The sequence below is a fragment of the Arvicola amphibius genome, chromosome 10 (genome assembly GCF_903992535.2).
Source record: "Arvicola amphibius chromosome 10, mArvAmp1.2, whole genome shotgun sequence".
In the NCBI taxonomy this organism is placed as follows: Eukaryota; Metazoa; Chordata; class Mammalia; order Rodentia; family Cricetidae; genus Arvicola; species Arvicola amphibius.
This window is the reverse complement of record NC_052056.1, coordinates 65,319,948-65,333,000: the sequence shown is the minus strand read 5'-3', so window position 1 is coordinate 65,333,000 and position 13,053 is coordinate 65,319,948. Positions and strand designations below refer to the sequence as shown.

General features: G+C 40.9%; 1 protein-coding gene across 1 annotated transcript in view; it reads right to left on the bottom strand.

Moving 5' to 3' along the window:
* Fgf12 (fibroblast growth factor 12) overlaps positions 1–207 on the bottom strand; it is a 344,853-nt gene extending 344,646 nt beyond the window's left edge. Inside the window, exon 1 of the mRNA XM_038345316.1 lies at positions 34–207. Coding sequence (XP_038201244.1) covers positions 34–124 — 91 coding nt within the window. The 5' untranslated portion in view covers positions 125–207. The remainder of the gene's footprint in view (positions 1–33) is intronic.
* Between the last annotated feature and the right edge of the window lie 12,846 nt (positions 208–13,053).

Genomic DNA, 13,053 nt, shown 5'->3' with positions numbered 1-13,053 from the left:
CGGTGGGCAGCCGGGGAGGGGACGTCGGCTCACCGCTCGGGCTGTCGCTGGACCTCAGGCTCCTTCCACAGAGGCACTGCAGCATATGCACTCCTTTCTTCAGAGAAAGCGCAAGAATCTTCATGGAGAGACGCGCGCGGGGTCGGCCGGCTCCCCGCCCACCTCGGCTACTCCTGCGACCCGGCGGTGGCCTGTGCGGGGCGCCGGGGTCCCGAGCCCATGGTACGTCCCGGAGCCTCGCAACTCGTTCGCCGGGCTGGGGCTCCGCCGGGGGCGGCCCTCCCGGGGGGCCCCGGACTCGGCCACGCCTCGGCGGGCTCCGCGCGACACTTTGGGACTTTCGGGAGGGCGGCCCCACTGCAGGCGGGAGCGCGGGCGCCACGGCGCGGAGGACGTCACCGTCGCCGCGGGTCGCGTCTCCTTCGGGTCCCGCGACCTAGGCTGCCTCGGGGTCCCCGCTGCGGGTGGCTGGGGGCGTGGCGCGCGGCGTGGGAATCCGGCGGAAGGGAGCGCCCGCAGGAAGGACTGCACCCGGGAGGCCGCCGAGCGTCAGAAGCGACTCGGGGGACTGGGGGGCGGGGGACAGGAAAGCGGGGTGTGGCATGGAGAGAGCTTCGGGCGCGGGCGGTGAGAAAGTGAACCCAGGCGGTCGCTGGGTGCTGTTGTGGGGACCCGGACACTTGGATTTCCTGACTAGGGCTGTGACCTTGGGTAAGTCTTTTGCCACCTTGGGCTCCTTTCCATAAATCTGGACTGGGAAAAGGGTGTGAAATGGGGGAAGGGGGGTTGGGAGCTTCTGCTAGTCTCTTCCAGGCTCCTGGACATGTTTAGCATGGGCGCAAATGGGAAGAGGAACCTGACCGGAACACCAGAGTTGGAAAAGGAGAGGCACATGAAGTAGAATCAGGCAGAACCAGCGAGTATTCTGATACCTCTGCTCCTGCCAGACTGCTCAGTTATCCTAGGGAGGATCTGCGGTGAAGGGCTCGCTGTTCTCCACAACAGCTGCTTTACGTCTGGCCCTTCACTTCCCAGAGTTTATCAATGTACTTTTGGAAATGGGATGAAAAAAAAAAAAACCTCAAATAGTGAAGTTCATGAAACTTCTATGTGTTCCTTCAAGGACAGACGTCTTAGAGAACACCGATGCTGGTGACTAAGCCTGATTTCAAATTTCTCTTTGCTGTGCGATCTTCAACACTGATTTCTTGGTGCTTCCGGGTTTTCATAGTTCATCATTAATGACCAGGTAGCGTGCGTACCCCTTGCTGTGGCTTAAGAATGCACTGGTTTAAGTATTACCACGGTAGCTGCCTCCTTCCCAGTGAAGGCCAATTTGCATACTATTACCTGCCCAATCCAGGTGACCATTTTCAGTGGCTCCTCCAGGCAATTCATTGTGCGAAACCTGTTAGAAGTTTGACCCTGAGTCAGAAACACCTTGAACTCTTTCTGTCCACTGTCTCCAGGGCATCTAACACTACTTGGCTTGTTTTTCCAGGAAGGAAGGAAGACTAAATGACTGTCATCACTCCCTCTCTCTTTACCTCCTCTGGGCTAAGGAACTGCCACTGATCTTCATGTCCTCCCCAAAAGCTGAAATCAAGTTTTCCAGAATGTCCCTTTTCCTTTCAAAGGAGGTAGAAGAAAAGTCAGGGCATGTGGAAGGACCTTTTGAGCCCTCTGTCCCTGCTGGTTCCATGTTCTCAGCTCCTTTTAGAAACCAGCTTCAGACAAGGCCATTTAGAATGGTTCCATGGCTGACTCCCGAGTCTCCCACCAAGTCCTGTCCTACTTAGTCTTCTTGGTCATTAACTTGGACAGAGCTCTATGAGCTTCAAGGTGCTTGAAGATCTTGCTAAACTCCCTTCTCTGTCATCACCAAGATGGTTCTGAGGCCCCAAGACAACAAACAGCCATGGCCTTCCTCTTTCCCATCTCTGCGGGAATTAGTAAGAAAATTGTCTCATCTGGGATTTTACCCATAGAGATTCCCCAAGGAGAGTGAGACAATTAACCAGAGGAAAACATCTAAAAATAGCCCTTGGTGCCATAGCAAAAGACAGCAAGTTTTCCGGTAGCGTCCTCCTGCTCTGGAACCCAAAGCCCAGAGCTCCTGCTTCAGTTTGAGAGACATGGTCTTGCTCAATAAGGAGCAAATGAATCAGTAGAATCATACCTTGGTTCTCAATGGAACTCGAACAGAGTAAAATAGTCCATAGGTGAATTCAAAACACACCTGAGCATGCATCCAGACTTATGCTGAGCTTCTTTGCCTACCTGACAACGTTGTCACAAGAATTCAATGGACTGAGCCACATGAAAGTGTTTGAAGATTCTAATTAGTTTTTTGCAAGGTGAGGTGCCACTGTCAGCTTTTCTGGATTCTAGGGCTAATGTAGTGGCTCTATTATTGATAGCAGGAAGTGCTTAAGTGTGAATCTTCTGATTCCTCATTATGCCTGTAGCTGCACCCGCCTCCCCCCACCCAAGTAGAAAACAGGACACTAAAGTCATCTCCATCACAGTTAGTATTCAGATGGCCTGCTTTCATGTTCATAATACCATGCCCATGATTTTAGCACCAGGAATACTCATTGCAAGAAAAAGGAAACTGAGGGATTGCATTCACACACTCACTTATTCTCAAACCTCCAGAAGTCTGATTAAACCGATAGCACAGCATATTTTAATGTGACTTTTCTTTTACTTCAGATTATACATGTTTCATTAAAGTGGGCCACAAGGGTAGTCACTCAGTAGAATTTTATTATTTGGATTTTTTTAAAAAATGCTTTCTCATGCCTATCAGGGTTTTCTTGGAGTACCTTCTCATGGGATTGGCATCAGTACCCACAGTTCAGCTTCTGTAAAGGATAGTGGGCAGGACTTGAGAAGAATCCCCTTTATTAGTGCTATTATGTAGAAAAAGGAAACAAATAAAAACTGCAGAAGCAAAGAAGGTGGTAAACTATTTTGGACAAAAATTTTCAAGTTTTCTTTCTTGTATTTCTAAATCAAATTCAGAAATTTTGTAGGAATTATATCTTATTTTAAATGCAATACACATAGCTGTCTTGATGGATAAACATTAAGACATATTTTTTGGTCTCTGATTGGGGCTTTTACAATTTTCTATGCTTTCTATTTTCTAATCAAAAAAACCTTGGACCAATCCTAACATATAACTTAGCAATATAGTTTCACAATGAAATAATTTAGCACTATTTTTAGGAGACAAGATCTTGCTGTAAAACTCATGATCCTCCTGCCTCAGCGTCCCTAATGCTAGCATTGGAAGTGTACACAGACTGGCCTAGTGTATTTCATAAGAATTGATTGGCACATAAGTGAACTTGTCTAAATTTTGAATACCTAATTTTTACTTTTAAAACTGTTATTTACTTATGGTTTATATGAATTAATAATTGTGTAAGGGAGCAGCGCCATTTTCAAATGATGGAAATATAAGGTATTTTGGTTCATATTAAACTCAGGAATCTGCCCACGCTTAGCATTTGTTACCTCATCTCTAGGGCTACAAACCATGCCTACACCTCATGTCTTAGACGTCACTTCCAACCAGGGGATGACAGGCAACCATGGCAGTTCATCCAGACTGACAAAAACAGTTCCCAGCAGCTTTCTAGCTTTGCTTGTTTTTTCCTCATCAAGTTTTTGAGGTTTGGCAGGAATTTCAACTTGTGGGAAAATTAAAACCGTGCAGGGTTTGTGTGCAGTTTATCCAACTTCTGCTAATATTCACTGCTTTTTAAAACCAATTTGCAAACATCAAACTTAGAATGTTTATATTGGCCCCTGGTGATCCTATAAAATACAGGCTTTACCGGGGCTCACAGATGTGAGTCTGCTCCACCTTAACTGGAGGTCAGAGAGTGTGAGCTTATTGCTCTATCAGAGTTGTTGACAACAGGTGTGGCTACAAACAGAGATCCTGACCTAGGTTATGTTATTATATTTTTAGTATAGAGGTGGATCTGTTCCACCTTGATCAAAGGTCAGGGAATTCAAGTCTATTTCTGCTCCTTCAAGGAGATTGGCAAGAGGTTCCAAGCACTGGTTACCTGCAGGATACTTGATCTATTCCTTATATCATGTGAATAAAGTCTGTTGCCTACCCCTCCCCTTTTTTGGAGTCTAGTATATAAGAAGATGGAAAATAAACATGGGTATCTCTGTTTCTTTTGCTTAATAGTTCTAATCCTCACCCTGGAACAAGCAAATTCCGTCCAGGCTGAGCCCCCACAAAGCTTTATTAGCTTTCACAGAGTTTGCTCTGACTGTCCATTTTTTTTTTCTGTTTCAGGATTCAGCCAGAACCTGTTCTAATCCCTGGGTGGCTTCAGACCCTCACCACTTTCTGATCTTCCAAACCTCTACTCTCCACAAACATCGGTCTGCACTGTGAAACACCTTGGCCGTTTCTGATTGTTAGCCTACAGTTTTTCAGTTTGAAAAGACTGCCACCGATTGACATCGTTGCTGTGACGTCAACATCGCACCCCTATTAGGGTAATTCATGCTGTCAATCAGCGATATTAACCTTGCCCAAGTAAATAATGTAGTGTCTGCTAGCTTTTTATATTATAAAGGTCTATTTTGAAATTTATTTTGAGGAATTCTGTGATATCAATGTCCTATTGCTCCTTCAACTCTCACCTGCTACTTTCAACATTTATGGGCAGGTGACAGTCGTTACCGTACTGTGTGTCTAACAGTGAGTTTACATATCATTGATTTCTTCTATAAACTGGCAATTATTTTAAAAGGCCATCCCCTTTCCCCACTTACTTCTTTATTCAGTTATTTACATATATGTGGCCTCAAGAAGGGTTTTTCTGTAGGTTGTGGTTCCCTATCTTTGTCCTGTGGCTGAGGTAGTTTTGCATTGAGGGTGTTTGATTGGATCCTGTGGCCTTTGGGCAGTTTCTGTTTTTAAATCACTTCCTACTTCCTTAACTTTCTGCGATTATAGGACTCTCCAAATTTACTTTTATTTCTATCTTCTGTTTCTCATGCCCTAGCCCTAGAATCAACTAATTTCCCAGGGAATCCTAGTTCTTGTCTCAGATATGATATCTAAGAGTATGGATCTGGATGTTGAGAATTTTTTGGAGGGGGGGCGGGTCCAATAACTGCTGCTAGATTCAGCAGAGAGTTAGAAATTGGTACTTAGTGAAAGCTGTATAACAAAAATACATCATTTATTTCTATATTTTCTTTATCAAAGAGAGACGTGAACAGATATACCCAAGGTACATCATACGAAGATTGAGATGAAGATGGCCGACACCCGGCTCCCGTCTGATAGCACAGTTGCAGTTTAGTAGTGGTCCTTGCCTTGTTTGGAACTTCTTTTCCTAACAGCACAAACCCTGCCTTTCCTTGTTTACATTCTGTCTATTCAACCTTAGTATACACCTGAAGTAGCCACAGAATCCATAGCCGGTACTCTGATGAGAAACAAATTCACTATTGGGGTCCCATTTTGTACAAGGGTGTTTGTCACAGAACTCTACCAAAATGTTCTTTTCCCATGTTTTGAAACAAAGACTCTGTGTTTGTTCCTCCTCAGTGAGGGTACTGTTCACTTGCAACTTCGTTAGGTTTATTTATGATTTATACACCATGCTTGATGGTTTTAATTATTATATTAAAATCAGCTTCATTGATTTATTTCTTAAAATGTTGTTTGGGTGCAAAGTTAAAGCTTTATAAAAATACATCTCCTCTGAATACTGCCCCACCCCCTTTGTTTTTCCTGACTGGTATCACCCTACTTCTATCTACTCATTTCCTGAGCACACTCTATGCACACAATACTATCTAGATCCTTTCATTCACACCCATGAAGATACACAGGCTTTTATGGTAGCGGACACTGATCTGAGTCAGACTGAAGATGTGTTGAAGACATGGTAATCTGGAGAATGAATATTCTATCCCTTTTAAAAGTGTTGCTTTCTATGCCACTGTGTGCACAGATGCACATATGTATGAACCTTGACCAAAATGCAAACCCAGGAGTGTCACTCAGAGCTATAGGAAAGAACTTCGGGGGAAATCTAAGGCCCTTTCTCAACAGTGCATGCCCCCTCTCTTCTTTCTTTCCTCCCACAAGCATGCAAACAGCTTAGTGAGGGATCTACATGTACTGTCTCTATATTAGCAATTCCTGTTCTTTCCTTAACTTGTTGAATGCTGTCTTTTGCCCACACAATCCCACCTAAGTTCTTTTATGTAAAGTCACCATAAACTAGGCTATTCCAGATTCAAGTGACACATTTCATCTTCAAGATACTGAAAGTTACTGGTCCCAACCAGTTTCATGAAACTCTTCCTCTTTAGAAACAGTTTTCATCTCAACTTGCCTTTTGCTTCTCTGTAGTATTGGTGTTCGCTCCAGCCACCCTACATCCATCACTCTTTTACACAGTTGCCTCCTGGAATCTTTTTCCTTTCGTGACAATTTCTTTGACCTCTGATGATTTTGCTTTGTCTTCTTTTGTCAACACAGAAACTTAACTCCTCTTATATACTGATTTATGCAGTTTCGTGATAATGTTGATATATGTTTGCACAAGTTATTCTACTTGCCTAAATACTCCGCCTTGGTTCTTTAGAGTGAATGCATATACAGCCTTAAAAACTAGCCCAGCATCAATCCCCTCCCTTCTACAGAAACCTCCCCTGTAGGCGTTGCATGCTCCTCTTGGAGGAATCACCTTCACATAGTTCTCAGTACACAGATGTCACTCAATAACCCCTGATACATCTTTTTGGTAGGGCTGTCTCATAATCAAGGAGCCAAAGTACTATTTGGATGTTCATATAAATAATCCTTCTAACTACTCTACAGCTGTGAATATGACTGGTGAGTAAAAAGAGAAATACTTGACTTGGTTTTGAAGTCCCTAAAGAGGGTTTAGGGTAAACCTGGGAAAATCTGAGACTCATTACAGTTAACATCACTTGTAACATTGGGTATAGTTTTAGGTACATTTCCTTACCTCATGTGAACATACATACATGCATGCACAACCCCATACACATATAAAATTTTTTATCTCTTTCATGGAAAATCTGAGATTTTTCTCTTCATAAAATACTACCAATCGAATGTTTCCATACATGTGGAGCTTCTCAGAATATACTGATTGGTCAAAAAATATTTTCTGAAGGGACTTTAAGTCTCATCAAGGGCTGCAGGGAGTTATGCAGCTCGTTTTCTTTCAGGGTAGAGTTAAGCATGCACCTCACATGAAGAAAAGGCCCTAATCAAATTGATCAGAATCTCACACTTCAACTAGATACAAAAGCAATCAAAATGGTTTATCTGAAATAGGTCATTAATGAGAAGCTAAGGAGGTATGGCTCAGTTGCCTTGCAAGTAGGCGGGCTTGATTTCATAGTCCCATCACTCATATAAAAATCCATGTATGATAGCATATGCCAGTTCCAGAAGCTCACTGCCCAGCAGTCTAAACAAAACAAAACAGAGAGTTCTGGATTCACTGACAGTCCCTGACTCTGTGGTGTGTGTGTGTGTGTGTGTGTGTGTGTGTGTGTGTGTGTGTGTGATACATATGCAGAGAGTTATTGAGGAAGATAATCAATGGTGACCTCTGATCTCTACACATACATGCACATGGTATGGGACAGAAAGATAAAAAAATTAGAAAATAATTTTACTTTTCTTCATACCTATTTTTGTCTCTATCATACCTTTCATTGAATATACATCTGTATAAATAATGTTTAAGTTTTCCACAATGAACAATAAGTTTTCCTGCAGTAATCTTTGAAGTTTCCAGGAAGAAGATGGGGCCTCACAACAACAACTCCACCTAGTTGATATGATGTCATGATGCTGATAGCACTACTATAAGACTGCTCAAGATGATTCCAATTTGGTTAGCTGAAATGGTATACATTTTTACAACTTTTTGGCCAGACCTCCAAATAGGAACCTCAGAAAAACCCTACCGAATACTCAGAGACTATTTGCAATTATACCAGACAGTAATTTTGAAACTTAACCATCATTTTACTTTTACAGGATCCCATAGAAAGAACATCGCCCCCATGACAGCTGGAAGTAATTCTAGAAGACAACATCCCCTTTCCTAACAAAGTTTGTACTCAGGGTTAGGGACATTATTTAGGGGTTGATTATAATTGTTATAGGGTTGAGGGTTGAGGAAAATTATGTTAGCTCAGGGATCTCTTTGAAAAAAATAATAAAATGGAAATTGGATGGGATAATAGATTAGTGTGCGCTTACTCATGCTAATAATAATAGTGAGTAATTAAGTGAATACTTGTGAGCTATTATTTATAGGCACTTTACATTGGTATATTGAATATGTTCCTATTTTTGTCTACAATATTTGTTTACCTAGGCAAAGTTATTTTCTCATATTGTGTGCATGCATGCTTCTACCTATGCTTAAGACTCTTTATATATTGATACACTTTTAGGATATATTTATCATATTGCAAAATACATTTCTACCTCTGATCAACATATCTATACATTGTTTACATTTTGAGGTCATTGTCTATGTTTGTTGCACAGTTGTTTAAATATTGTTTAATATTCTTATATGAAGTTTTAGTCTTTAAGATATATAAGTATTAAGAATTAGAGGCCAATAGTCATCTATCTTTGTCATACGTATAGTTAGCCTAATCAAGTTCTTTAGATACATAGAGATTGTATTCTGAAGAGATAGGTAATCGTCAACTACTTGAACTGTAGAATATGGCATTTAAATAAGTTAGGATTCTATTGACATGAGACACGATTGCTCCTAGCAGCACTGATCTATTCTTGAGAGAATGTTGAGCACCAGTGACACTCGGAGCTCATTTTCTTCTTGGCAAACTGGCCTTTGGGCAAGGAACTTCTCATGCATTGACCACTGACAAAATGCATGATGTCCAGACAGGATAAGCAGGATACAAGAAAAAAGACTGTCAAATATTGTTAAGACAGGGTAAGATGGTTTTGAAAATTTTTCTGCCTCTGAAAATGGTCTGTCAGTTACTCTAGGCCTTAGCCAAAGTTGGTTGCACCAACGTTGCAAATGAGACTTTCCGTGATTACCCAGGTAGCCAGTTGTCTCTGTCATTTGTTGCACATTTTGGAAGTTGCTTGATTTCACTTCCTGCTTACTCAAGTAATTTTATTTCCCTTCTCAGGTCTTCGATGGGGTTGAAGATAGATAGTTGTAGTTACTTTCCTCTCATGACTTGACCAAGTTATTTATAATACAAGACTTAAACTCCTTAGGGTAGCGTAATTATTGAACCATTTATCACATGTTTCTTGCTTGATATTGTTTATGCTGGTTATAATTCTAATATTTATACCTGATATTTGTTATTATTGTCTATAATTTTGTATTAGGCTTAGAACTTTCTTATTTAAACAAACAGGGGAGGTGCTGTAGAAATTCCTACAACCAATAAGTTACCATGCCCAGGTTAAGCACAGCTTCTTGATAGCAACACTTTCTCAGGTGGGCTCTGCTTGCTAGAGGCACTCTCATTTAAGAGAGGCTTCCTGACTCAGATTTAGCTGCAAAACCTTGCAGCTCTTTTAAGAGGTTTTGCCATGAAACACTTAATTGGTGTTGATAAAAAGTTGACTGCATACTTTTTGGTGGTGGCTGGATCCTTGAAACACTATACAGTTGTGTCAATAAACATGGCTCTGGCCAGTTCCTCTACCATGAGGCTAGACCCTCAGAAAAATGCTAAGGAATGGGCTGGATCCAGCTGTCAAAGCCTCGGCTTTAATCCTAGCCATATTTCTTAGCAAATTAAAGACTCATGTAGTCAGAAAAGAGCAATATACAGTAAAGATAGATTCAAAGATGAAGAAAACCTCTTAACAGTTTACTGTGTGTTTAAAAATATATGTAGGCTTCGGAAGAAAAAAAAAGGATAAAGTCCCTTAAAAGAAAAAAGGAAAAAAGAGAGTTATTGGGTGTGGTGGCCACACCTTTAATCCCAACATGTGGGAGGCAGAGGCAGACAGATCTCTGTGAGTTCAAGGTGTGGTGGTACACACATTTAATCCCAACACTTGGGAGGCAGAGGCAGGATGATCTCTGTGATTTCAAGGACATCCTGGTCTACAGAGTGAATTCCAGGACAGCCAATGATACACAAAGAAACCCTGTCTCAAAAAGCCAAAAATTAAAAATAAAAATAAAAGAAATAAAAGTTAAAAGAAAGTCATGTAAAGATGAAAAGTACACAGAGAGTCTGCATAGTATATGTTATTGTGTTCTCTTTAAATTGTTTGATGGCTGAGGAAGGAGCAAAAGCAGCTAAAAGACATTTGATTATAAATGCTGCTGGATTAATCCAATATATATATATATATATTGAAAATTCTTTGACTTTAAAATTTAAGTCAAAAGATATGTTACTTAGAAGAAGATATTTTGCTTTTGTTTCCACAGGAAATGAGGGACTGTGGGTTCATTCTGCTTTAAGAAAAATCAGGTTTGACCAAGGAAGACCCCCTGAAAAATCTCTGGTAGGAACGTATAGCTCAGATGTCCGAGTTCTACATCTAGAACAGTTCAAAGACTGCTGTCTGAGATGATCAAGCCTCACAGATACTCCAGTCAGGACTTGATCATAATTCTAAATTTTCTTTAGGTCCCCATAAGATTATCAGTGCCCTTAATCAGCAGGAAGTAGCCTGGAAAATTATACCATATTCCCCAAAAATGGACTATGGATATTTTCCTTCGTTTAGAATCTTGGCTACAAGTTGCTATGGACAATGGTCAGTAGAAAAGCTAAACAAAGGAGATTTGATTCAGAATTCTTGTTTAAAAAAGGGGGGGATGCTGTGGGACAATGGTATGTACCCTGTCACTTATATTTTAAATAAACACTGATTGGCCAATAGCCAGGCAGGAAGTATAAGTGGGGCAACCAGGCAGGAAGTAGAAGTGGGGCAGTGAGAATTCTTGGAAGAGGGAAGTCTGCAGTTATCACTCAGATAGAAAGGAAGCCAGACACAGAGCAAGCAAGATGTGACTGCCTCACTGAAAAAGGTACCAAGCCATGTGGCTAACACAGACAAGTATTATGGGCTAATCTACATTATAAGAGTTAATAAGAAGTCTGAGATAATAGACCAATCGGTTTATAATTAATGTAGGCCTCTATGTGTTTATTTGGTACTAAATGGATGTGGTAGCTGGTGGGACAGAAACCTCGGTCAACATACACACACATGTACACCCATGCAGATACACACTCACACAAGCATACATACAAAAGTAAAAATATGTCCTTAACCACATGTATGACAAGATAGCATTTTTGTTATGTGCAAAAAACAGCATTTGTGTTTTCTTTCCTGGAAACCAATGGCATGACACACCTACCAGATGGCTCTGAGTGTAATGGTGAAAATGAGGGCAGTCTTCAACAGATCAAAGAAAGACTCGTGCTTGGCCACGAGCTGCCCTTTAAACCCTTAAATTGATTTATCCAACAGAGGTCAGGAAGACTAACAGTTGGACATTGTGGAGAAGGGTCTACCGCATGAGTCCAGACACACAGCTGCTCCGTTCTGGCTTGATCCAGTTTCTCTAGTCTCATGCAGATGGACACATATTACCACAAAATCAGGTGACACAGAGGTCACTAGGATAATGCTTCTAGTAGGTAGCATTATAAAGCCATCTTCAGAATTTTTGGTTTGTAAAAATAATGAATTTGGATGCAAATGCTGTTTTCACTTGGGTATCTGTGCATTTTATAATTTTTATTTATTTTTTTTTCTGGAGCTATGGGGAAAGCTTGTGCTTTCAAACTGGACCTGGGTTTGCTCCTCAGCTCTGACACTTAGACATCAGGCTTCAGGTATTTTACATTGTGTAATGCAGTGGATATTGCTAGCAGTCATATTGCCTGCCATACAGTAGATGCTCAGTAAACATCAGTGTGATATGAGTTCTTGTGACAAAGTTCCCTAACTTCTTTGATCTTTGTTATACTCTTTCACAAAATGAAGCTAAGAACTTGGTATGCAGGTTATATGGCTCTTGTGGGGGCATAATCTATGCTTACTAGCTAACTATCAGCCAAGAGGGTGATGCAGGAGGATTATTATGAGTTTTAGCCCTGTGATTAATATAGCAAGTTCTCAGAAAGTATAGGTTAACAGAATGTTCTTAAAACTAAATGGAAAGTCAGAGTTCTGTTTCTTCTTTCTCTTTTCTAAAGATTTGCTTAACAATGACTAGTCTGTTTTAAAAGAGTTTTTATTATTATTGTTATTATTATTATTACTTAAGGTCAGAATTTTGTATGACCTGGGAATTCTAATGTTTCAAATTTATTGTTCTGTTAGTGTGTTCCCCATTTATTTTACAGCAAGCCTGACTCGATCACTCACACCTACAGCTGGGAAATGGAAGTCCTTTCTGCCTCGGAGGTGACCTGAGCTCATGGAGGCTGCTGGTTTGAAGAATGGGCTTTTGTGTTTTAGTTTGCAACTCAAGTTTTTATCCAGACACTCAACCAAAAGCCCCCTTCCTGGCTTAACATGTACCACTTCATTTATCTTAATAGATTCCACCAGCGTAGAAGTTAAGTAAACAGCCTATACCAAGATTTCAAGTGTGCACAAATTATTTGTACACATGAAGAAACACTGAAATTGACTACATGAAAGTATACCAGTGGGTATTTCTTCTCTGAGACTACTTGGTTGACTGGTGGGAGGGTTTCAAGTATTCCTGTTCAGAACATGTGCTCCGGGCATGGACCTCAGCTCTTGGCATGATGAGTCTGTCAGGTAACCTTCCCAGTCCTCAGTTGTTGATTTTTTTTATATCAAATATGAAAAAAGTGCATCATAACATGTTTATCTGAACTAATGTATCTAAAACATGAAATATGGTGCCTATAGAACACTTAAGAAACTCAGTGAGTATTTTTATCACTAATCTTCTACAAGCCTTTCTCTAATATCAAATGAACAGGAATGAAATA